We start from the raw sequence: 27,309 nt of genomic DNA, 5'->3' as shown, positions 1-27,309 counted from the left end.
TCAGCACCTTGAGTAAAATACTACTATATTGCTCATAGCAAGGTATCAGTTTCTATAGATGTGGGATTCCAGTTGATGGTGAACTTTTTTGTTGCCATGTTGGGTTGAGCCGAATGCTTGATGGCGGTCCACTGTTGCGCCATGGTGAGAGGTCCTTAAAAGGCTCCTTTTTTCCAGGATGTCTTTTTTACCATCCCTCTCTTTGTACTGTCCTTCATTTTCTTGTTCTTTTTAATGATTTCCAACCATTCATTATCCAGATAAAGGCCGGCTCCAGGAGGCTTTGGCTAAACCAGTGTCCACTCTCACTCGCACGGTCCCCACTTTTACTTTCCCATTACTCAGTCCGATTCACTTTCCCTTCCTTTTACCTCCTCACTTTCTCTTATCCTGCCACTCTCTCGCATCTCTGTCTTTCATTCCAGTTCTCTCTGGCCAATAAATCATTTGTGCTGGAGAGAGCAGCCAGCAGTATTGTGTAACTTCTCTCCCCCCTTCCAAACCCTCCCTTGTCTATAAAGCCAAACATGGCCTGACTGACTGCTCGCTCAGTTTGTTCTAAACACTAGAGCAGGACACTGACAAAAGGTTTCATTTAAAGCATCAGGGTGAGAGGTTAGCCAGCTCTGAGACGGGCACTAATAAAACAGTGGGTAGGTGTCTGCATGTGCAGTGGCGGGGGTGCAGGCACACAGACACTTTAGAGAGTGAAAATACTGCTATTGTGAATAACCCACGGATGCACACTACTGTAGTAATATTTGGGATTTTAAATTAACATTTGCCCACACAATTTCTGCTCATGAGCTATACAGTAGCTGTTTGTAATTTTAAGATTGTGGGCATGGATGAAAGCGTTGATAAGTTACATCACTGCAGTACGACGTTTCAGTTGGAGAAAGTCCAGCTGTAACCTGGCCCGAGACCGAGTGTCTAACAGACTGCTGGCTTGTGATGGCCTGCGGTAGCCACAGCTGCAGTTGAATGTCTGTCCGAGTTGCAACAGGTGCAGGTGTATTGGATGACCTCTAACCTTTCACCTCAGCTTGGCAAACTGCCAATCCAGCCACCTGTTGAGCTCAGGGCTTTGCAACCAAGATATTTTTAGAAGGAAAGAAAGTGCAGACTTTGAGATGAGTCTGGGATGTTTCATGTGAATACAGTAGCAAGGGTATAATATATATATATATATATATATATATATATATAAAAATATATATATATATATATATGTATATATATATATATATGTATATATATATGTATATATATATATATATATATATATATATATATATATATATATATATATATATATATATATGTATATATATATATGTATATATATATATATATATATATATATATATATATATATATATGTATATATATATATATATATATATATATATGTATATATATATATATATATATATATGTATATGTATATATATATATATATATATATATATATATATATATATATATATATATATATATATATATATATATATATATATATATATATATATACATATATATATATATATATATATATATATATATATATATATATATATATATGTATTGAAGTATTTGACATATGGGATGGGCTTAAGTACTTGATTTGGACGCCAGTATTAATTCAATCTATAGAGTAATTACCGCAGAGAGTTAGTCAGTGAGAGTCTGTCCAGAAAACTTTGACACCATAAATAGCTGGTGTGAGACACCAAGGATTTGTAACAGGTTCATTGTAAACTCTGACTTATCAATTTCACTGTAAAGAAGCAGAAGAATAACTTCATTTCAGCCTGAATTGTTTCTTAAATCTGCAAAGTGTTTGTCTGGAGAGTCAGTGATCGAAACTAAACTTTCATTTATGTCAGAGAACTCTCTCTCAGTTACACTCAGATAACTGAGCCTTCTACCTGCCTGTCAAACAGCAATCAAACCATGAACCTTCTCAAGACAGTCTGGATCTGAGTGGAGTCCTGCGCTGCAGCTAACAAACTCCACAAATCATTTAACAGCTCAGCCATCCACAGTCAGAAACACTTGGCTGATTATTTACTGCTGAATTACAGGTCACAACACGCACCAACGACTGACGCTGCTCCTGTGTGAGGGTTTTTGCTGGCAAGCAAAACATCCTGGTGCAGACTATTTGCTGGAGTTCACCAGCCTGTTGCCTGTGTGGCATTTGAAGATAATAACCACAGCTGTTCTTGGCTTTCAGTGTCCGATAGTCCACCACTAACATTTTCGTCACGTCTCGTCTCATCAGCAAAAATGAAACATTGATTTTGTCTTAGTTTTTATTATCAGCATTTATTTTTAGCTCATCATCTTGTTTTCGTCATGCAAAGAAAAGGTTGTTGATGAAAATTTTGAACACAGTTTTTGTCGACGAAATCAACACTGCCGCCCACACACACTCACACATGGTGACGGGGCTGGCTAACTGTTAGCATCACGTGCTTAACGATACCTGACGTTGACAGGTTTAACAATAGAGTGGAGTCATTTTAGTGTCAGTGTGAGTTTGCTGGGGCTGGATGGTAGCCGCTGCTGCTGTGTTAACTCGTGCTAACCAGAAAGATGTTGAATTGACTAGGAGGAGAGCGGTTCTTGACTCTGGATACAGTCCCTCAGCGCTGCTTTTATTCTATGTAACGGCAGCATCAAAAAGTTTGCTTGTTTTTCTTATGTTAAGCCTGGTTCAAATTGGAAATTCAAATTGTACTTGTTTCCTGTTATTGTCTGATTTACATTCCTATTCTTACATCACACTTTCTTTTTCAAGTAGTCAAAGAATCTATAATAATTCAATGCAAGTACTTGAATATGGAAGTTACTTGAAATGCCCATTTCTGTTTTCATATACAGATGAAAATACAGTGTCTCCCAGCAGATGCACTTAGTACCATTTCTTGGCCTCATTTCACCTCTAGGTGTTTCTGGTAAAATCCGCATAACCTGCAACGTAAGTATGTTGGCTTTTTGCTAATTGTTGTTGGGTGAGCCACTCGCGCTTTAATAACCCACTCCAGCTTCCTCAGGACCTGGCCCAGAATTCCCATTTCAAGCAGCCATGGACTGGCCAGCCTCCAGCATCAGCACCTAATCGGCTTAGTGCTCTCTCCTCTGTGCTTTCTCTCGGCTTTAAAGAGAAAGCATCAAAAAATGCCCTCTCTATATAATAAACTCCAGTCCAGCTGAAAACAGATTGATTTTTAATAAAATAAGAAACAAAGCTGTGCAATAAAATCCCGATAGTTTTTCTTATATATTAACACAGAAATGATGAAATGGCCGACTTTTCCGTTTATCAACAAGAGAGTAAGGACTAACTGAACAACAACAACCAAGCCTTCTTGTGCGTCTTCATCAAGTTTGTTTCCGGTGTTCTTTCACACAACAATATGTATTTATATAAATGATATTTGCACCCTAAATACATGGGGCATGAATGTGGCGTGACACGTCTGCTGCAGCATGCCTGCAGCAAAGCACAGCACATCCATTTTAATCAACTGAAGCTGCCACACTGACCACAGAGGGCACGCCCCCATGCGGCCACCACGTGGCTCTACGCTATTTTTACACGGCTGTTTTTCTTTGTTTGTTTGGTTTCTTTTTAGTCTTGTACAATTGTTGGCTACATACAGTATTATGTTTGGGAAAAGTTCTTGTTTTTGCTGTTTGTGTTAAGGAGTGATGCATTCAAGAAGTTCAGTTTATTTTGTAAAACGATTAAAGGCTTTATGATAAAACATTTATCTGCAGGAAAGTTGGGATCATATCAAGTATTTTTTGAGTATTGTAGAAGAACCGTAGTGCTGTATTGATGATAGTTCTGTGTTAACCAGTCCTAGAACACATAAAAACATGTTGAAAAGAATTTTGCCCCATAGGTTTTTGTTTTTGACCTGATGAATCTCTCAGCTTCTAACGTTATCTGCTGTGCTGTCAGCACTGCTTTGGGCAGGTTAACTGCCAACCACCAGACCTGGGCCTGTAGGAATCTGCTCTTCAGCCCTGTGGAAAAATGCTAGCTCCAAAACCGAGGTATTAGCTGAATTCCCAAAGGAACATTTTCCAATCCCTCCCCCATTTTCCCTTCCCTTCTGCCTGATGGGCTAATTTGCGTTGACTTAGCAAGGCTTTGGCAGATTTTCAGTCATTATCAAAGAGGTAGTTGAAGCCTGACTGCAGGTCTTATGTAATTTCTTCACACAGTGTAGACCGAGTTGCAGAAACTAGCTTTCTAATTGTGTTGCAGGAGTGAAAGATATTTCTGTGCCTCTTGTATTTAGATAAGAATAGGTTTCATTGGGACCCTGCGACTTTACAACTGCATATAATGGGTGCCTGTTCACCTTGGCCTACTTTCCAAAGTGCTGTGTCACAGCACCGTGTGGGACGCTGCAGTAATCCAGACACTGCTGTTTTGGGGCACACTGTGATCTTGGACAACTGTTTTTTTGCAGTGGAGACAAAAAGCTGATCCCAGAGCTTTAGCTCCAGGATTTATTGCTCTGGAAGTCAGTGAGTGAATGGCACTTTATTGGAGAGAACATAAAGATACTTAAAGACTGGTTCATAGTGGTGTTGTAAATAAAAACCAGTCCAATGTGCAGGCTATCCAGTTGTTGTCATTATTAGTCCTTGGAGGGCAGTTGCTATGGGTTTATATTGGTGCGTGCTGTTAATGGAGGTGTTTCATTTAATATCTAATTGTGTTATCAGTGTGACATGCATCTGTGCGTCCTGCGCCAAGCCAAAGGATTAAGATAAGTCACACTCTCCTACCTCAATGGCCTGCTACTCTGACTGGGATGTGTGACAAAACTAAAATGTTTCACATCACTGTTGAGGAAACTGGTTATAAAAGCTCTAGTTTAAATTAATTCAGCTTGGGATTCTGTGTCAGATTTGGTTGAATTTAGCAGCTGTGGTGCACTTTTTGTTAACAAATTCAACAACAATGTATTTAAAATTTTCTACTGCTTCGATCCATGCCTCTGACTGACTACTTCTCCATGGCAACAGTGGCCGAGGCTAATGGGTATCATAGTACTTTGAACCTTCCGCCATGGCCATGCCAAAGTAAAAAACAGAATTTCACACAAACAAAATAATAGTAACTGGTAACTAAAACATAAACCAGTAGGATAGAAACATTATCTGTGAGAGTCCAGTGTTGCTGTAATGTTGAGGATATTGTTTAAAGGTCTGGTGTGTAGGATTTAGCGGCATCCAGAGGTGAGGCTGCAGGTTGCATCCAGCTGAAACTTCTCCTGTGTGCCAAGCGTGTAGGAGAACTATGGTGGCCAACGCAAAAATGCAAATGGCCATATAGTGAGCCAGTGTTTGGTTTGTCCGGGCTACTGAACAACTTGGCAGACTCCATGTTTAGTGTTTACTAAATATTTGAAGACAAACATGTAAAACTGTATAATTTATTTTGTTACAATTCTATTTTCTTAAATTGATATTATTTTTTTAAAATAAATTTGTCATATCGTCAAGAAGATCGTTATCGCAAAAATACCCTGAAATATTGTGATATTATTTTAGGATCCTATCGCTCATCCCTAATGTAGCTATAAGCACGTCAATCTAAGGTAACGAAAATGTGATTCTTATTTTCAGATAATTATAAACTAATTAAAATGTAGTTATGGATATTATATACCATTGCTGCCAATGTATCCCCCTGAATTCTATGCACCAGACTTTAAAAGAAAATTTAAGTGTTACACAGATTTGAGAAAAACGCTTTCCCTCCCATTTCACAACTGTATAACCTTTTTGTACACTTTGAAATAACTTGGTTTAAACATATTACACATCACGCAAAAACAAAATGATATATCACTCAGCCCTAGTCAGCACTGATGATAGTGGAGAGTAAAAACTGAACTGATTTGTGGAGCAAGCAAATATAACAGAGGTATCACTCGTCAGACATGAGGAGTGAAGAAAGCAACAATTACAAGAAAGAAGTTCACAAATTTAAACATAGTAATTGAAGTGAGCACAGTCTATAATATTACGGCATAACAGCGCAGAGAGCAAAGAAACAGCTTTGACGCATATTAGATGGAGTTGGATTGCAGAGCAAGGAAAAAGTTACCAGTCTGGGAAACCACACACACTCACAGCAACTCTACTTAGTCCGAGTCTGAGCAGCCAACGCAACATGACACAACTCGATCGTAGCACCTGTTTCTCCAGCCGGCCCATCTACTCTGTCACCACCCAGACACAGACCGACTGATTTCTCACACTCTGTCTGTGTTTTGCAATTATTCATTTGTTATTGTTTTATACATGACATAACCACAATTGATACAGCTTCAATTGCAATGCAGTATGTAGTAGAATACATAAAAAGTACCACAGATAAATAGTTTTATTTGGTATCCACACACCCACACATGCATTAATTATTCCGGGCTTGCCATTACTGTGGGTAGCCAAAGATCCGGTTCATGTCGCTCCAGTACAGTTGCGTCTGATTGACCGTTCCTAGCCTCTGTTTGAAAAGAATACCGCTGTACCAGCAGAGAAATTGGTCTTCATCCTCCAACTCTCCCTCGTCTTCCTCCTCCTCTGCATTTGTCGACTGCTGGCCTCCCAACACACCATTAAGCCACCCACATCCTCTCACCATTCTCCATAAGAGGAGCAGCACTGCTTCCACCCACAGTCCTCTCTGAAATACCTGGTACAAATATGTGTGAAATGTGTGGTGTTTTGATTATTTCCCAGAATATTGTGTTGATACAGAGCTCTTGCATTTCACTGCTGCACTGTTGCTGTGTAACCCAGGCTAAGAGCAAATGCCTTATACTGTAGCATTAATCTGAGCGTCTTGAATGCATACCAGTGGAGTGAGGTGTATCTGAGAATGCCTGGAGGACTGTACTTGGCCCTGTAACAGAGATGTCAGATAGCCACCATATGTTTTAGTCTGATTTTATAGAGCTTTATGTTTGTCTAAAGTACAGGCAGGGGTTAGGGTTGATATTAGAGCTGAGGCTGCGTGTGATTCAACTGGCTTAACGTCATCTTGATATTGGGGTAAAATTATAGGACCGTGAGGACTCTGGTACAGTGATGATTATAATCCTGTCCATGACCAGTCTGTTCGCTGTAGATCCTGTGGCCTGATTGCAATGCAAATCTGTGTTTGTATGATTATTGGGGTCTTGGGAAGTAAAATTAAGAGAGTGAAACAGTGGTTCGATACTCCTCTGTAGCAAGACCAGAGGTGACTCCATCCGTCTGGCACCTGAGGACATTCCCCTGCAGCCGGTTGTTGGCATGCTTACTGGTATCAAAAATGTGTGTTTACCTCTGTTGTCCTAAGTTGCTAAGGAAAGATTTATTGCATAATTGCTGTTATCGGTAATGAGCAGAGGATGTTGGACCCTGAAGAGACCTGATTCTAGGCCATGTTCATGAGTCAGGACGGTGAAGTGGTGCCAGTTCATCAGCTTTCCTTTTGGCTCCCATGTCTTCAGTGATCAAAGTCAAATGGCCTTGGATCCAGGGTGAATAACTTGGAAACAGTGCTCGAGGATCCTGCTGTTACATGTATAAAGAAGAGTAATGTAACTTAACGAGTGAGATTGTAGCTTTTGAATTTGTCACCACCAACGCTGGCAGACAGACTGGCACCTGATACCGAATAACAGATGTTTCCAATCAACTTACAGGTGTTCATAACTTACGTAGACACTGAGCAATATTTTAGGTGCATTCATACTTAAAGATGAGAATTGAGAACCGGTTCCAAACTGTCCAATCTGTCAGAATCATATGCCTCCAAGCTTATCCATTCCTTTATCGGGGCTGGCATGTTTTTCAGACAGTTGCTCATTGTCAAACAATGACGTCAAACTCATGCATCAGCACTGCTGGAAACATGCAACGAGGAGTCATGGTGATGATGAAGAAACAGTCCACAGAGTGGCTTCATTTCAAAAAGACAAATGACAGTTGTGCTGCTGTAATGTCTGTAAAATGATTGTTTCAAGTATGTGTGTAAACACCAGCAGTGTGCTGAAACATCTACTATGCAACATAGGCTTAAATTCCAGGAATACCATGTGTTTGACACTCTACGCATGAGTGCCACAGCCTCCCAACTGAGCAGCACGTCCATTACTAAGGGTAAATATGCTATGTTGTAATAACATTAGCAACAAGTAGGGAGGCTTAGCACTTTTTTTTTGGCAAAGAGGGCCTAAATGAAAATGAATGTTCATATGTTCTCCCATTTCATGTACAGTGTGTTCAGACTCAGAAATAATAAAGCAGCTGATGCTTAAACCTGTGTAGGTCTACTTTTTTTTTCCTGCACAGAACATTGATCAAGAATCAATAAGGGAATCCACGAAGCACTGGACCAATAAGCAGGCTAGATAACCAATCAGTGGAATCTTATCATTTCCCATCCCTATTCATACTGATGGAAAATGAATGAGAAAATGAGATGAATGCATGAAGAAAAAGATGTTGCAATATGTGACTCAACCACATGGTTAAATGCCATTTCATTCCCTCATGCTCCTTTTAACTAACTCACTTTCGCTTTCCATGACTAGAAATGAGTCTGTCGAACCCCCAAAAATGTTGATGGCAGAGGAAGAGAATTTGCTTCTCAACCAAAATTGAGAGTAGACCATCAGCCAGCTGCCAAAAGAAGCAAATATTTCTCCCGCTGTGTCATAAGGGAGAATGGGATGTTTTGCTAAGCTGCAGAATGGCCAAGAGTGAAGGAAGCCGAGGGCGCAAAGGCATGCTAATTGCCATTTCCTAAACAGAGAGTAGGTTCCTAATGATCACTGTTGTAATGATACACACCATCTGGACTTAGATCACAGGACATATGAATGCTATACCATATTGCAAGGAGAGGAGAGATAGGCCTAAATTGTGCAGTGGATCAGTTTCAGTTCCTGACTGGGTAAACTGGGAATGTGCCTCCATTCACTGCTCCTGCATGGCTAAAGAGATTTTAAACATCTCACTTAGAGCAGTTAATTTTTTTTAAGTAAATTGTATTTTAGATATAAAGCACCTCATGAAGCTTTCTTGTTAAGCTGCTGTTTTACAATTGTACAACACGTTAGCTAAAACAAAATGATAAGAATTAGCTGTGTAATAACCAATTTGATGATCAACAGTCCAATGTTACTGATGCAGAGTGAAAGCACTGATACCCACGCCATCTTTTAAGATACACCTTTTATTTTTAGATTCCCTTGGCACCTCCGTGTCACCATTTCTGACCAAGCACACCTCCTTCCTAATTATTCAAACAGTGTTAGCAGCCTTGCGCCAGGCAGACAATGGTAAGCAGCCAAGAAAAAGACAATGAGAATATTTACTGATATGGTTTTATAGTGATCGCAGGCCCCTAAATTGAATTGAATCGAACTCGTTGTGGACTTTGTGATATCAGTAAATATTATATTATTCGTAAAGCATTAATATAATAGCGTATTGTGATGAAAGTTGTCATTTAAACCCCTAATAAAGGAAGGAATTAATAAATATGTTCAATTAGATACCCATGCATGCATTTGTTGTGACAATTGACGCTTCGATTTGAAGTTGATCTGATTTGATTGATGTGATGCCATTGAAACACAATATTTTGGTAAAGACTAATACTGTATGACAGCTGCAATTGCACATCTGGCTGCTGCTTTCAGTACATTTTTTTTACTCATATATCCCAATAAATGTTGGTGCTGCTGATGCAAAATGCCCTCCTGCCCCTCCAGTCATCACAGCCCGGCCCAGAGAAACCAAATCTCTCTCTGATTTGTCCCTGTCTCCCCGTGAGACTCCGCTCAATGACTCCCATCCAGACAGCATTCATATTATTGTCTGAACAACTTCAGAGACTAGAATAAGTTTATGCTGGCTTCATAATTTCCATGCTCTCATCACAAAAGGACACTTGTTTGGGCCTCTTGTCTCTCGGTCATTTCCTTGTTGAGGGTTAAGGGGAGGAGTGGCTCTGTGGACTGTGGCGGCTGACAATCCCACATTGTGTGAACTGCTGCTGCTTCACAAAGGGGCCATTGTGGAGAGCGGTGGCCTGGGAAGAGGGGACTGGGCCTAGGCTAGGTGACAGAGAGGTGTGGGTTCGGGGGGCCTGGGTCTGGGGGCTAGAGCTGTGGTGGCTGGCCCAAAGTAGGGGCGTGCACTGGTGCTCAGCTGACACGGTGCTGGGGCAGGGAGGGTGCACACGTGTGAGAGGCGTCCCGTGCTGCTTATATACATACACTGTACTCCTACACAACCACCTATGTAATCTGTGTCTATGTAATCACTCAAATCTTTCTCGGAGGTGAGCAGCTTTATGAAAATAGGTTTTTAATCAGAGCTGTTGTCAGTCTCTGATTTATTTTCTGTGTCTGCGAGAATCCGATGCTGTGATTATAAAACTGGGGGCTTAAGCTGCTTGTACAACTGTTCCCAGAATTTGAAATATTTTGCTGTTTATCCTCCTCTGACTCCAGCTCAAGGACAAGCCCACATGTGTGGTGCACTCTAGATTTGTTTACTCAGACAGATGGCCTAGCAGTCCAAAGTCAGAGTCCACAAACCCCTTTTTTTTCCTGCTGCACTGCTGCTCTACTTGACCACCAGTTTGAGACTTAATCCCCTTTTTCTCAGCCTCTGTCCCCAAATCTCCTTCGTCTCTCCATGTCTGAGAGTGACAGGGCTCTCAGGTCAAGCTGACGCCAGTCTCTCTGTCCAGTCTGAAGCAGGCCTAGGCCCTCTCCCAGCTGTCCCAACGTCTATTTGTCCGTCTGTCTGTCAAACCCGGCTGTTGCCCTGGCCTCTCACCTTAGAGTCAAGAGCTCTTTGGTTGGGGAACATTTTAAAGCCACGGGAATAGGAAGTTAAACCAAAACATGACAACCAACCTACATGAGAAATTATCAATCCATGCTGCCTCAGACTTTTCTCTCACTCTTAGCCTAGTTTAACAAGCCTACTATCCTTGATCCAATTTGCTGTGCCAAATTTCAGCTGTGCTTTCTGCTACAATAGACAGTGGTCAAAGAGTTGAGAATGAAAGTGACTTTTAACAGTAACGAAGCCAACAGGGCCTCTCATCTGCCTTCAGGGTTGGATCACCACAAACTGTTAACTATTGACTTCTCTGTCCACATTAGAGGCCTCAGTTGCTCTGCTGCTGACAGGCTATGCTTATGCTACACAAATTGGGTCCTTGACTTAGATTTATTTGGTCACCAGCAAACATAAACGCGATACCTTTTAATTTTGTCTCCAGCTCTATCTCCTAATATATTCCGATTTGCTGAGGGCTGTAATTTATCATCTGTGGCTACCTGGTACTTATAGCTTGGAACCACTGTGGTATTTTGGTGTCTATAATTCTGCCTTTATGTTTAGTGCAGTGAAGGTAGGGCGCAAAAGCTGTTCAAACAGTCACCCATGCCCAGTGTGCTTAGTTATGCAGTACCCATTTACTACATTGAACAAATATAAATCCCTCAGTCAACATAAGATTATCAAGGCTTCTCCCATTGCTCGCGTAAGTCATTTGGAGGTCACACTAAGCAAAAGTCAGTTTTCCGAAATAGCAATATTTGTGTGCAAAACAATATTTCCCTTCTGTAACTACTGTCTTTCTGAGAACGCATCTTAACAAGTATTCAGCACTTCAAAAAGCATCATTTTACAAAAACTGACAGCACAACAGGTTCACATGGAGCCTTGCAGTGCAATGGACTATAAATAGATTATCTTATCCGTTCCAAGTTGAGCTAGCATGTCTCCATTCATTGCAAATGAGCTGTGCCCACATACAAAGCCACTGTGTGCTTACATAAACCTGCATGTGAAACCTTAAGTCACTGTACACAAAGTAGTATTATTGTGGAAGCCCTGTGGTCACGTTATTTATGGCTGACAGATGGCATTCATGTCAGCGTGCGTAGTCGGGTGTACACCTCACAGCTAGGCATCAGACAGATTAAACTCAAAATCGCTCAGTGAACTCATGAACTTTCACTTGTTTATAAATGGAACAGACAATCCTTTTCACAGGTCCTTTCAGGCTCTTTTTAGCGATACAATATACAACACGGCAGTCCAGATTTAGGCTGAGCAATCAACTCTCTGTACTCTGTACTCTCATTGTAATGGATGCAATGTGAATAATCTCAAAGCAGAACAGTCTAGTTCATTTGATAAATATTGTAAATTAGTATGATTTTAGGGTGCTTTCACACCTGCTGTGATTGGTTTGGTTTATTCATTCATTCATTCATTCATCTTCTAACCGCTTTATCCTCTTGAGGGTCACGGGGGGGCTGGAGCCTATCCCAGCTGACATCAGGCGAGAGGCAGGGTACACCCTGGACAGGTCGCCAGACTATCACAGGGCTGACACATAGAGACAAACAACCATTCACGCTCACATTCACACCTACGGACAATTTAGAGTTATCAATTAACCTAGTCCCCAATCTGCATGTCTTTGGACTGTGGGAGGAAGCCGGAGAGCCTGGAGAGAACCCACGCTGACACGGGGAGAACATGCAAACTCCACACAGAAGGGCTCCCGCACCCGGGATCGAACCGGCAACCCTCTTGCTGTGAGGCGACAGTGCTAACCACCACACCACCGTGCCGCCCTGGTTTGGTTTAATCAAACTCAAATTAATAAATTCATTTCCCCCCTAAGTGCGGTTTGTTTGGAAAGTTGTGAACACAGCAATCGCACTCAGGTGCACACCAAAACAACTGGACTAAGACCTTTAAGAAGTGGTCTCGGTTACAACCGAACTCTGGTGTGGTTCATTTGTGGTGAGATTGTGTTCCGGCCTCGATCCGAACCAACTGCAGTCACATTACACATTGTTTGGATTAAACAAGCATGAGCATGTTACAGTCCTGGAGGATTATTAATGTGCGCCTCCACCTGGTGGAGAGCAGCTTTCTTGTGCATGGCATTTGATCTGGTCCACTTGTAAATGCTGCCTTGAGAACACGAACCAACTCTAGTCAATTATGCAACTTTGTGACAAAGTTAGTCCCTTATTCGGACCAAAGCAAGACAACTCTAGGTCTGAAAGCTCTCTTAATGTCCTTTTGTTTGCACCTGATTCTAGATACCACCCTTTTTGAACTTGTTCAGAAATTTGCCCGTTTGTTTAAAGGCATACTTCACCCCCCCATATGACTATTTGTATATCAATTGGGCACCCTATGTTATGTTGAATTTATGAAGAAAACTTTGTTTTTCTTGCATGCCTCCTATGAACGAAGAATCCAAAAACAGAAAGTATTTGATGAAGAAAGTAAAAGGACTCCAAGTTTAGCAACAGCAAAACTATATCAAAACATATGTTTATAAACTCTGACGCAACTACAACTGCTGCCTTGATTGGTGGTATGTTTGTGTCATTGTGTGACCTTGGTGTTGTTAAGGGTTAGTTCAGATTCACCAAAGTCGCACTGTAATGCAAGCATCGAGGTAGTATCAGCCAAGCAGCTCCTGTGTTCAGCAAGGTAAAATTACTCTTTTTGCAATGAAGTCTGGCTGTGAAGAGAGCATAGATATGTTTCTTAGTTCAGTCCCCTGTTGGAAAGAGCTGTCTGTTTGGGAAGTATTGAGCATACATGCCTGGATAAATGAGACGTGTATTATGCTGCACGAGTTGTGTGAGAGTTTATAAATGATATAGCCTTGCTTTTGTTAAAAGCGCGCACCAACACCATGATCGAGTGCCGACTATTAATCAAGCACAATAATGTCATGCTGAGTCCATCGAAGTTGTGAACAACTACCTAATTTCTCCGTCTAAAATCACCCTAATTATTGCTGGAGCAATGCTTTCTTTTTGCAAATGGAGCTAGTGAAGTAAAAAGCTGCATATATAATACAGTTATGTAATTATTCTCATTTTAAATGCTGCAATACATATCACAAGAAACAAAAATATCACAGCGAGCCCTAACAAGAACATTTGCCTGTGCGCAGACTGTGATTATATCAGTGTGTGGTTTGCCAAGCTTGGCAGGAAAATTGATGCTGGGGCGGATTGTGTGAGAAGACAGACCATGTGGAGGGATATGTGGGCACGTCTGTTCACTTAACACTTTATCTGTGTGTCTCTGCTGTGTCCTCCAGCCCAGCACTCTACCCCAGGGTACAATCAATATGAACCAGTGCTCCGACGTCATCGATGGAGAGTCCAGGACAGGTCAGAAGAACTCTCTGTGCATCCTGACCCCTGAGAAAGAGCACTTTATACGGGCTGAGTGTAAAGAAATTATCAACGGGTAAGACATGATAACCAGGAACCTGTTATTGTTATCTGCCATCATGTCTTCATTTATATGACATAGAATAACTGCCTCAGGTGGGCAGTACTATTTGTGTTGCTCTCTGTTTTGATTTGAGTGGACTGGGATGACAGACTCTTGGACAAGGGAGAATAGTTGTGCGCAGCTGCCTTTGCTGCCAAAACTGCTCTGCCCCCTGCTGTCTCCTCTGGGCCGTGCTTCTCAGAGGCTTGTAATCCACACTGCAGTGACAGTGCACATTCTTGAACTGTTCCCTCTTCCTGTGCTCACACAGACGCAGATCACAACACACAAGCTTTAAGCCTCATAATTCGGTTGTCTCTTGTGCCCCTCCTCCACTGCTGCACATTTAAAGTGAGTGTCTGCACTGTACCCTCGCTCCCCGGCTGTAGCATACATATTATGGCTATTCTTAGGGAACTGTGACTCACAACACCTACACTCTGTTATGCTACCTACTCTATCACTGCACACCTCCCACTCGCCCATCATCTGGCCCCCATGTGTTAGTTCTTGGCTGTCACACCATCATATTAGCCCTCGCAGAGGTTGCCATTAACTGCCAGTGATGTAACAACCAGGATTTCTTTAAAATGTATTATTTTGTGTGTCTGTCCTGGTTATGTGAAGTTCCTTACAAGTGACATTTGTTTCATTATATTACATTATTGAAACAGTGCTGTGTGTGGGCACTCATTCATCATCACTGCGTCACATGTTCCTGTCTACATTGTGACACTCACACCAAAGGTTTTCACTCTTTACAAAGTGGGTGGAGTAAAAAAATACTTCATAATGCATGAGTGTTGGGCACTATCGTCACTGACTTGATTATTCTAATCCTAAAAGATCCAGGGGTTTCTGTGTCGCACACAGTCCTATAATTTACAGTTGCATGAGGATTGGTGTTCACCCTGACAGCTTTATATTAGTTAGTGCCAAGATCAAAAATCGAGGTGAGTTGTAGTTGTATTTTGTCTACTTAATCATTTTTATCTTAGTCAGTTTTTAGTAAACTAAAACTCTTAAGAGTTCAGTCTTGTCTCAGTCAAAGATAACCATGAACACTTTAGCTCTAGTAAAGACCACGGATAAGGATTCTACAAACTTCAGCAAACTGCGTCTAGTTTAGAATTCATATAAATGATTTTTACAGATACACATACATTATCAGCTTGTGTGGAGGTAGAATAATGGTGTTACAGTAGTGTGATGGCACAGCAGCATTGAAGAGCTGTGAGTGTGGGAGTATTATTTGTGCTGCTGTGTAATGTGTTTATGCTTTTCAAGCATGATTCTTAACTAAATCCACCTCGACTAATTAGATGATAGTGTCCTCATGAATGGCCTTTTAGTACAGAGCATAAACACACACAGGGAAAAATGGACATACCAAGGAAAATCAAATATGACCATACAGGCCTTAGGATGCTTTGTGTCAGAGGATATTCACAATATTTCAACTTTTGCTAAAAGAGAAGCAAATTACCTGGGAGCTGTTTAAATGTGTAATTTGTGGTCGATCTTATTTCAACATATACTGATTACATCACTTGCCCACTGCCCCCTCTGTTGCTTTATTAGTTAGACAATGTATGCTACAGTTATACAGTTATAAACTGAAAGTGTCACAGAGTCACAGCACAGAGTAGCAGGAATCAGATTTCACTTACGGGTAGTTGATCGACAAGACGATGACGGAGGATTTGGTGTCATGGCGAAAAGTAAAAGCACCTGTTTGGCACGATTTTGAATTTAAACCCAATGCTAATAGGGAACCTGATAAAGTTAATAAGGGTAAAGAAGGTTTACATCACTATGAAGTAGGGTTGCAGAAGTATATTATGAAACTATGTACCATGGTATGAAAATTGTCCGTCATCATACAGTGTATGTTTATTTACAGTATTGAGAAAAATGTAGCCAGATGGAAAATCTCATCTATGCGTACACATTGGCCTGATCCATGACCCCTTGCATTATTTCAAACCGATTAGCTGTCAACGACAGTGTTGTAACGACTTGTGTTACACCAGTTAAATGTGAAGCTGCAGCAGTAGAAATGTTGGGTTAGCATCAGCAATAGCTTAATTCAGCATGCTACAGATGATGTCATCGACAATTATCTTTTTTTTTGTAGATTGTCTGGTGTAATTGGTAACACCAGTGTTCTCACAAGTTTATTAACCCATGGGAAAATTTTCCTCACTGTGGCGCTCCTTTAATGTAGTTGTATTTTCTCTTAGTAATATTAGGTCATGCACATGCTTGTCCTGGCAAGTATAATGGTTTGTAGTTTGCTGCAGAGAACTTTGATCCAGTCCTATATTGATCCACCATGGGTGCAGGGTTTGTATAGTCTGTATTTTGTGTCCCAATAACAACACTTTGACTGTTTGTTGTAGGTGGCAGGAGGCCTTGACTGTATACCCCAGGACCAACAAACAGAACCAGAAGAAAAAGCGCAAGGTTGATCCACCCACTCACCAGGTAACACTCCTATTCACACACTCCTCAGCGAAGTGCTCTTACCTTTCTCACACTGAACAAAGTGTGAGCAGTGTGCAGCCAAATTCAGAGGAAGGTCATGTGTGGTATTTTTGCTCGATGATGATGTATTTTTTCTCTTGTGCATAGATAATAGCAGAGAATATGGAGAGGACAATGTCACACACTTAAGTGAGAATACAGATGAACAGTATTTTAAGGTCATTAGCCTTAGGTGGTTAAATGAATTTGGCCATATCGTGTGCAGCAACAATTCTGATGCAAATCTTTTTTGGTATTTGCTCATTTGACATCATCTGAAGTATTTCCAAATTACAGATAATGAGCCAATGTTTGGGATAAGATGAACATTATAAATGTGGCAGTTGTGCCATCGCTACATCAAAGAAAGGACTTTCATATATTTAAAGACAACATGTGCCGTGGAAGTATGCGGTATGGAGGATTCTCATTCCACTCAAACTACACCAGCTGTTTTCCCCCCTGAGAGAGAAAAGACAGAGAGAGATGTATTGTTTTTCTGCCAGCAACATGATGAACAGTTTATGCTTTCCATATTTGCATTCTTGAGTCACATGATGAGGCAGTCTCAATAAACGAATAGATGGCATGCCACGTACTCCTAAATTCATCTATACTTCCAGAGTAAGTCGTCGTTTGAAGTGTGAATTAAAAGTGTACACGTTGTCAGCTATTCTTCTGCAAGTAATACTTGAAATATGTTTCCAGCAATTCCGTTTTGTTTTTATACATATAAAACAGGTGACCTACTTTTAATATTTATACAGTATCATCTGGTAAGAGGGCAGCAAACAGAAGTGAGCTATCAAAATATTCCTTAGCAAATAATCAAGGATAATGATGACAGCTGTCTGCTAAAATAACATTCAGCAGCAACTTTCAGCAGTGTGACCATGATCCTCTTGCTTATGAATTTGCTGGTGCGCTCTGTTTCTTTGTCACGTGGAGCAGCTGCTGTCTCACCTGTCAGGCTTTTGCCCCGAGTCCTGCCCATTCAGTCATTAACCTTGTGCGGTCAAAACAGATTTTGTTTTTCTCTAAGTTGACGCTCCTAGTCAGAGAAGTCAGATTCAGGGCTTCAAATTAAAGTCTGTAAGAGTGTCCTTGATCAACACAGTCTAAATCCCTCCACTAAACACTACATACTAAAATATCAGATTTTAATAAACATCACCTGTGTGCCCTGTTAAAGCGCGTGAATGCAGGAGTGTGCAACAGCTGAAGATACTCAATAGGAATGGGTCAATACCTTGTGAAGAAGAATTTATAGTTCATTGCTCTTTAAAGGGGAGTACTTGCATTATACTGCTATTATTTTGTCTAGAGGTTGACCGATGGTGGATTTTAATGGCCGATATATAATACCGATAGTTTGAAGAAGGAAAATCGATACCCAATTAATTAACTGACAGAATAAAATGATTTTTATGTGGGACTTTATGCCCCGACTGCACTTGAACAGTGTAAGAACAGCATTAAGAAGCTTTGAGAGACAGCTATTGTGGGGAGAAATTGACTGAAGACAGGTCCCTTATGACATGAGCGCCACTAAGCAGCCTTGTGGTAAAATCAGCTGTTTCCCGGGAGTCACATTTTATATCACCAGAAAAATGCGACAATAATATCGTTTATCGCAATTTTTCTGCAACAAAATATCGTCCACTAAAAGTAGTTATCATGAGAGGCCTTTACTTTACATCACCCCTGTTTTTAAATTGTATTGTACAAACATTTTCTGATGTCAAACTGGGACAGTAGACTTATTTAGAGTGCATGTCAAAGTCTGTGGGTCTGTAAACATGGACTTTGGGACTTGAATCCCCTTAAGTGCTGTTCATTAGCTGACTTTCCACATTGTCTGCCCTGCAGAGGAACTCAGACAGATAATTTCCCTCTGGAGACCAATGTGTCTAGAAGGAATCTATTAATAAATAAAATTATATTAAGTATATCTACACAAAATTTAGCTGCTAGAAAACAATACAAGGTGGCATTCAGGAGTCTGAGAGCCGGATGAGGAACGTCATTCAAGCCATGCATGTGGCATCCATCAGAAACACGATGCCCATAGGGAATAAAAATGCTCTTTTCATGTCGGTGCAGTCAGATCTCTCCCTGGTAGGTAGAAATTAATAACAGGACTAGGTAAAGCTTTATTACCATTCTAATGGTTATATATTATATCATACAATACAGGACAGACCACCCAGTGCAGGATACAGCTTCCCCCCCTTCCCTACCTCCTTTTTGATGCGAGGCCAAATTTGTATCGAGTGCACACAGAATTCTCTCTGAAGTTCATTGTCTGGTTCCTCTAATGACGGCGCCCCTGAATCAGACTGTGACCTTGGCAGGCCCACACTAACAGGCTCATTTGCAGAGGGACAGTGGTGACACAGCAATGACCTTGACTGTGTCCCACGTGACCTCTGATGTTAATGCTTTGCTGTCTTTGTTGCTGTTTTTATTAACAGTACTTTCCTGTGTAGGTGAGTGTACCTGTTATAAACTGTGGTTGTATTTTATCTCAATAAGTTCCTCATATCCAGATACAGGACTATTTTTCTTGCATGTGTGTGAAACGAGCATTGCTTGAAATAACAGTCAAGGCCAAGCCACATAATTAGGGCTGATAATGTGTGAGGGTGATTATGCTTTCACTGCTTGTCTAATGTCTGTTTCTATCATTGCCTCGTGGGCTGTTCGGTTGTTTTTGGATGGAAATGTGATATAGATTGTCACAGATAAATATCCACAGTTGCCTCACGTTTCCACCTCAAAGCTCTCCTCCTTCCACCGAGACTCAAGTTACCGGAGACATACGCAGGAAACTGTTGTAAATACTTGAGCACTGTAACATGTTTGCTTTCTGGGTGGTGCCCCTAAATTAAAGCACCTGACCTTGAGCACAAGAAAACTATATGACAGGAAATGTACTTGTCTTTCATATTGCAGCTGAGAGAAGTTTTACTTTCAGATTCCTTTGTTCGCTCTGCAGCAGCAAAAAGCTTGTAATAGTGCTCTATGTCATAAATTTGCACATCTAAAAACGATAGTTCAAATAACACAAAGTATGAAAGGCAGATTTTTGGGTCTACCTGTACTGATTATAAATCAGCACCACATAACAAGCATTAACATCAAAGGCTTTTTGTGATTGGCAGGGTGGAGAAACTGCAAGCCAGTGTTTTTCCACTGAAGACATGAATGGACACCCAGTGAGTTCAGCTTGGCCGAACTTTCTTTTATCCTGCTTCACCCTTAGTGGCTTTGAAATCCCAGCCCTAATGAATTCTATTTATGAAAAATCCTGATCAATCCAGGTGAAGGTGTGAATAAAAAGAACATGCTTCTTACTTCTCTCTCCGATACTGAAAGAGTGATTCTTAGCACAGCTGCATGTTTGTGGTGATTAAAGTAGGCTGGCTGAGAAGCTGATGTTGAGGGATGCTTTGCTTCGGAAATCTTGCTTTCTCCTCTTATGAATTCAGATGATCTTGCGTGTAGGGATGTACAGATCTGACTTTTGCAGTCCCGATACAGATACTTGGGCTTTGGTTATCAGACCATACAGAGTACAGATCTGATGCAGGTGTTGTATGCTTCACTGTGTGGAGGTGACTGGGATCATTCCTATATGTGTCAGGCTTGTCTTACACATTGCTCTCCTAACTTAATAAAATAAAATGTAACGAATAAATACAAAGATAGAAATAAATAGGAATGAAATTAAGCTTTTTCAGTCGGTATCAGCCCAGTATCTGATATCGGTATTGTATCAGTGCATTCCTACTTGTGAGTCTGCTGATTACCATAAGGGCTTTCAGTAAATACTGGTGACATCAAACTTTGAGCACAACAGCAATGAGTGTTTAAATTTGTCTGCTTTTTGTATTCAATAATCAGATGGCGATTATTTTTATCCCACGAATCCTATTCCGCTATATTACGCCTCTGCAGACTCTGTTTTTCTGTTCTCTGTATCCCTCAATGATACAGGTGTGTTTGGCATAAATTAACTCTTTGTTTAATGTCAAGGTGTCAATCTCGTTCTCCTTTCCACACGTCCTCCTCCTCTCTCCCCAGACTTTGTCGTTGTGCCAATGATGAAAGCAATTTTATCACTTTGATGTTGGATGTGCTTCACAAATACACATAAAAATCCAAGAAGCCAAAAAAGCAAAAACAGACCAATGATGAAATCGTGTGCCACTGAACACCACGACTCTGATCATTACCTCTTCAAATTAAAGCCACAGGATTACTGTGCTGTGCAGAAAGCTTATTTTCACTGTTGAAAGGACCACGAGTGACTCATAAGTGAGACAACGTGGTGTAGTGATACAGTGCTGTCGTGATTGGCTCATGATTGGACACCACTGCAGATGAGGGTGGGTGTACAATGGAGCACGTTAACATAAAGAAGTCAGGACTTAAAGAACCAACGTGTAGGGTAGACCCTCTCTGTCTGTTCTGAGCTACTGTAGAAACATAGCATGGCAACATGGTGGTGAACAGGAGGTGGTGAACAGGACCTGCACCCTATGTAGATATGAAGGGTTTTTCTAAGCTAAAGAAAACACGTAAGTCTTAGTTTCAGGTGATTATACACGAATGAAAACATAATTATGAGTATTACATTCAATTTCTGCAAATAAAACCCCCTAAATCCTGCACCCTGGTCCTTAAAAGAAAATCTATTTCCCTCCTTCGTTTCACGTTTACTTGTCAGTGTTTAATTGCTCTTCAATCTCTTTCCTCCTCGTACTCCTTTTTGTAGTCTCTCTGTGACCTTACCTCCCATTATGTCATCTCCTCTTCCCATCCACTCCTTTCAACCCAAACCCTCACCCAGGAGCCCGGCCCCGCTAAGGTGACAGTGACCAGCAGCAGCAGCAGCGGAGGAAGCATCCCCTGCCTGCCCAGCAGCATCGCCAGTGCCGAGCGCGTCCCGATGAGCCGTGCCACTCTGTGGCAGGAGGAGAGCCGCTGGAGCAGGGCCACCATCCCCTGCAGCCGCAGTGCCTCCTGTCTCAGCCAGCTGGGCCAGAGCCAACCAGACTCCACTATCACTACTCAAGACGGTGAGGACTGAGATGATGGCATGTAAATTCCTCAACATCCTGTAGGAATGCTTCAGTTGTTTCTTGATGTTAGATAAGGACAACTGTGTCACTTTAAGTTTGTTCATCATAGCTAACATAAAGGCACTGTCACATGGCTTGTCTCACATGTAGTTAACTTTCTCAAACTATAAAATCAGCCATGACCTGGGCTTAAGCATAAGCTCTTTTCAGGCACTTAGCCAACAGCTTTAACTGTTTGGGTAAATAGTGACTTATGTAACTATGTTGACGAGACAGTATTTTGTGGTGTACAACAGATACGTAATGTATGTTCCCACTTGGCACTTCCCACTGGCTATATACAAACTGATGTATGTGGCATTGTGTCCTTGCTTCAGATGGCAGCACCATGAGCACCGGACGCAAGGTACGAGTGGAAAGTGGTTACTTCTCCCTGGAGAAGACCAAGTCGGAGCCTTCTCCACAGTCTGCACAGCACTCTCAGCCACCCACGCATCTGCCCCTGTCCTCTTCACCATCTTCCTCCTCCTTAGGAGCTCTCAGTCCCAGGTACAACTCTGAGCCTGAATCCCAAACTTCCCCTTTTCAACCCTCCCAAGATCCTCTCCCTTCTCCAGGTGCACTCGTTTCCCCCAGCTACTCCACCATCAGCTCTTCCCAGAGCTCGCTGGACTCCGAACCCAGCGGGAGTACACCCACCTGGGAGGGGCGCAGCAGTGGTGGAGGGAGCACTGGTAGTGTCAGTGGTGGAGGAGGCAGAGTGGGCCGGCCTGGAAGGGAGTACGCAGCCCTGTCTGATGTGCCACGGGCTCGCAGACTGAGTTACCGCGAAGCCTTCCGCTCAGAGAAAAAGCGCCAAGACCTGAGGGCACGGACACGGAGTCCTGGCAGAGAGGAGGTGGCCCGGCTGTTTGGGGAGGAGCGAAGGTAAGAGGTTAATGGGTTAGAGTCACGATTGGCACACCTCAAAACAGAGTCTACAGAGACATTTTAAGTTGCATATCTCTTAGCAGAGGCACACGTGCAAATTCACTTGTGATTATGGTGGCAGCCAAACATGATTAATAATCATTAATGAGCCACTGGTTGTTAGCCCTTGGCAGAGCCTTAAAACATAGATAGCATGCCAAGTAATCTATTATGTGAGGCTCATGCATTGCTCAAAGCACTTAGCATTGTAGTTGTGTAGCACCACCCTGTGGCAATTGTCCTCAAGGCACTCCTATATCTTGAACATCTTTTGTTATTGCTGCCACCCCTACCAGTGGTTTGCTGTTAATGATTTGGGGATTGAAATGCACATTTTACTTTCTTTTCTATTGATCTCTACCTTTTGCCCTTGCTACTTTTGCTAGTTTGTTTTGTCGTTTCAATCTTTTCCAGGGGCTACTGAACAGAGCTTCTCAGCGCTAATGCTCAACCAACCCCTCCACCCCTGTCCCAATGCTGTTCCCTGCTGGTCACCGCTGATTCCTGCTTTCTATCATTTCATCTCTGCACTGCCTGGGAGCATACACACACACTGTTTCATATATACCTGATTTATTGTATATACTGTGCATACTTAAACATACTGGTGGTTGGCACTGATGGTGGGTTTACATACAGTGTGATATCATCCTTTCTCATGCAGAGACACACACACACACACACACGCATACACACACACATTAACAAGTGCAGAGCCTGAAGGTAACGCTGACTGTGTTGCCATTGCTGCTACTTCTTCAGTTTGTTTAATCCACCATCCTAGTCATTTTCCTTTCCCTCTAAAGTTTAATCTCTCATCATATAACACCTAATCTTTATTCTTTGATGTATCTCTGGATTGTTCTCTTTGGGGATATTATCTTTACCTCGCACATTGCTGTCTATGAAAGGGACTTTGAGTCTAGAATGATGTCCAAAGTCAAACACTCTACGTATTGTATGTCTGTGTTGTGCAGTAATGGCAGCAGTGCATTCTGTGCACAACAAATCGAAACTACACATACGGACATTGATTTTGGCTCAAATTTGCTTTCATGTCATGCTTTGGTCTTGTTTTAATGCAGATTCTGCCAACATTTGAGGATGTTGTGCTGCAAAATGCCATTTTTAAAGAATTATTGAGATATTTAACCCACTGTGTGAAGGGACTTTTATGTTGATGCTGTATGTACTGTGTATTGAGTATGTCTTTGAAGAGAACGGTCCTTTTGTGTCTCTTAGGCGTTCTCAAATCATTGGCCGATTCGAAGAGGGTCAGCCTGTGGAGCGCATGGACACAAGCAGCTCCAATGAGCCTTCTGACAACACCACGCTAATCCAGAGACAAGGCCGCAGTGAGAGACGCTATCTGGCTAATAAACATGTATGCTATTCTGCTATTCTAAACCTAAAAAGGTGTAAAATACTAAAAGAATTCACTGAACTGCATATTTATAATACAGTGAGAGTAAGACACAACCTCCTTACTTTATTAGGGGTTACTTTTGATTTCTAATACTGATTTTCTATTTACAGGAGATGTCACTGGATGCCGGCAAGGACCGCTCAGTCCCTGATGTGTCCAGCTCCACTTTTGCTAATTTAAGAAGAGCCAAGTCACTGGACCGCAGAGTCACCGAGTCCTCAATGACTGTGAGTATTGACAGCACCTTTAAAGTGTGTAGGGGCCATAACCAGTGGATTACACAACCATGTCAAGATCCCATCCAATATGTTTGTGGTTCAAGATTCAAATTCAGTGCAGAGAAAAGAATGTGATCCCTCACCACCTTCCCGCCCATAGTTAGTTAGTTAGCCTAATGTCAGATCAACAATGTCAGCCAGGTTTGTTCCCGTTGTGTTTTTTTTTTTTATTTTTTTTATAATGTTAAAGAGGTTTGGAAAGGGACAAATATGTTGGTTGCCAACATATTTTTAAGATTATGTAAATTGTCATTAGCCAAAATGATAAAAGCTAACATTCCGTTGCAAGGCTTCGTGCCACCCTGAAATAATTTTTGGTGTCATTTACTTGGATATCCACAAGGCCTAGCATCCGATCGTAAATATCCTTCCATCACATACTGTAGGCCTTATCTAACATACACTGTGGCTCCCAGCTAAACAGAACCTCTGTCACCATGTCTCTTTCTTTTTGTCAGACATTTCAACACTAACTAAGTGGTGCGGGACTTGCTATTCGTCAATTATGTTCAGTAGAGCACTTCCATAAACAATGCAGCAGAGGCTGCCCTGGTGGTTTGTTTTTTCTCTCTTGCCACATAAACCAACTTTTTTCTAACAAGCACTGCTTAGGAAAATGACAGTACGCACTGGTCAGCCATAAAGTCAGCGCACATAATTAAACTTCAATTACGCATGCACCCAAACACAACTAGTGACTCCACATTCAGCCACATAAACAATATCAAATTAGCAGTTGTTTTTCTCCGGTCGTCATAAGTGAGATTAAAGTAGCCCCAAAGTTGCTTAAGGTTGCACTCGTATCTTCCTGACGTCTGACTCCTACCAGTCTGACACACTGCTACTGATCTGAGGTCTGCGCAGTGCTGCGGGGGTGATCCCAGTCAGCGTGTGGTTGGTCTCTCCGGCCAAGCTGCAGCTGCCAGAACCCCCGCCCACTCCAACACACACACGCACACATTCATGTACACACCACTGCCGCCACCGCTACTGATGATTATAAATAGCCAGCACAGAAGCAGCCGCAGTCGTGCGTATGTCCCTGGGACTGACGGAAAGAAACAGATTGTCAACATATGAAGTGAAGGCAGTTAGCCATCAGAATGACTCTCTGCCAGGCGGTGACCCCACACCTGATGAAGCTCAACAAAAACAAGGTATTGTTGAGTGAGCAGAGGCCAGGTTTGGGATGAATGATTTACTTTAGAGTCTATAAACAGACTTGAGTTTGGTTTCAATGTGCAGCAGAGTTTGTGTTTCACAGGGAAAGTCCAGCTCCCGCCAGGCAGTCTCTTTAGTTGGAGCTGCGTATCTGCACTTATACTTCATGAACTGAAGCAATGACCTTAATGTAAACAAATGCACATAAACGCTGTATTGTATAGGGAGATTTCAATTATATATTCTGATGAAATAAGTGATGAATGCTCGCTCAATGAGGACTTCTAATATGGCGACAAATTACCACAAAATGTTTCAACAAAATATTGTTTTCCCCTTTTTTCTGTTGATGTGATCTATTGATTAATGTTTTTTTAAAAAATCAGTCCTAAATGGCAGCTGAATTTCCTTTTTATTGATTGTAGATGAATTAATTTGGCTGCATCACATGATATCACATCACTCTAATCTGTCTCGATTGCAGCCAGATCTGCTGAACTTCAAAAAAGGATGGATGACAAAGCTGTATGACGATGGAATGGTAATTAGTTCCCATTAATAGGATTAAATGACGTCTGCTTCTAGTGACAAAGATCATTCACTCATAAAGGACTGGTGAAATCTAATTAATGTTGTCTTTTACCCCTTAGTGGAAGAAACACTGGTTTGTCCTGACAGATCAGAGTTTGAGGTACTACAAGGACTCAATAGCTGAGGAGGTAAAACACGTCTTAAAGAGACTTTTGACAGTTGTTTTGAATGAATAGTTGGTTAACAAGGGCATTTTGTTGTCTTTGTTTTGTCTTTTTCTCCCTTAGGCTTCAGAACTGGATGGTGAGATTGATCTCTCTACGTGTTACGATGTCAAAGAGTTCCCCGTCCAGAGGAATTACGGTTTCCAGATCATGGTGAGTCTACATGTCATCGATTGTCTCGTGTCATTCATCACGAGTGAAGATGAAATTCATTGTCCACACATTTGAGCTCTGCTGCCTCCTGACAGTCTATAAACAGCCTTGGACACCATGTGGGTCAACGTTAGGTATCAGGTTTTGTCTTTCTGAAACCATTCTTTGCCTGTCGTGACGGATGTCACTTGACTTGTCATCTCTCTGTGAGAGGCTGACATCATGGTGGTCTAAATTGGCCACAGCCGTTGCCAGCCCTGCTTGTCTCTCTGAACCCATGTGCCCCTCATCCTGCACAATATGTGTACCTCACCTCTTGCATTCAGAAGCCCTGTCCTTGTCCACAGTTGCTCAATAACACTCAAGTTTTAAAACCATAAGTGCATAACAGTCGCGCTGTCCTATGGATCCTGCTGTGAACCCTAGAAGGGAACTACACTTACTTTCATCATGTAATCCTTTGGCCATCGAACATTTTTAGCACTTGTTGCTGGCAAAATACTTACCGGACGCATATAGTCTCAATGCAGTTCAATCGTTATCCATTTGATGTCAGTGTGGGTTTTGTTCCTGCT

The 27,309-nt window shown here is 41.7% G+C and overlaps 1 protein-coding gene across 7 annotated transcripts in view; it reads left to right on the top strand.

Moving 5' to 3' along the window:
- Positions 1-27,309, top strand: part of si:ch73-103b11.2 (myosin phosphatase Rho-interacting protein) — a 58,732-nt gene that overhangs the window by 13,148 nt on the left and 18,275 nt on the right. For 4 of the 7 annotated variants that reach the window (XM_049562739.1, XM_049562738.1, XM_049562740.1 and 1 more), the window contains exons 4-13: positions 14,201-14,352; positions 16,782-16,866; positions 20,070-20,123; positions 21,761-21,989; positions 22,370-22,919; positions 24,204-24,345; positions 24,498-24,614; positions 26,311-26,367; positions 26,477-26,545; positions 26,645-26,734. In XM_049562739.1, the coding sequence (XP_049418696.1) occupies positions 14,201-14,352; positions 16,782-16,866; positions 20,070-20,123; positions 21,761-21,989; positions 22,370-22,919; positions 24,204-24,345; positions 24,498-24,614; positions 26,311-26,367; positions 26,477-26,545; positions 26,645-26,734 (1,545 nt within the window). The remainder of the gene's footprint in view (positions 1-14,200; positions 14,353-16,781; positions 16,867-20,069; positions 20,124-21,760; positions 21,990-22,369; positions 22,920-24,203; positions 24,346-24,497; positions 24,615-26,310; positions 26,368-26,476; positions 26,546-26,644; positions 26,735-27,309) is intronic. The other 3 variants (XM_049562745.1, XM_049562741.1, XM_049562742.1) reach the window with 2 other exon arrangements.

Source organism: Epinephelus fuscoguttatus, linkage group LG20, assembly GCF_011397635.1.
Source record: "Epinephelus fuscoguttatus linkage group LG20, E.fuscoguttatus.final_Chr_v1".
Classification (NCBI taxonomy): Eukaryota; Metazoa; Chordata; class Actinopteri; order Perciformes; family Serranidae; genus Epinephelus; species Epinephelus fuscoguttatus.
The sequence above is the reverse complement of the archived record's forward strand: the minus strand, read 5'-3'. Positions and strand labels throughout refer to the sequence as shown.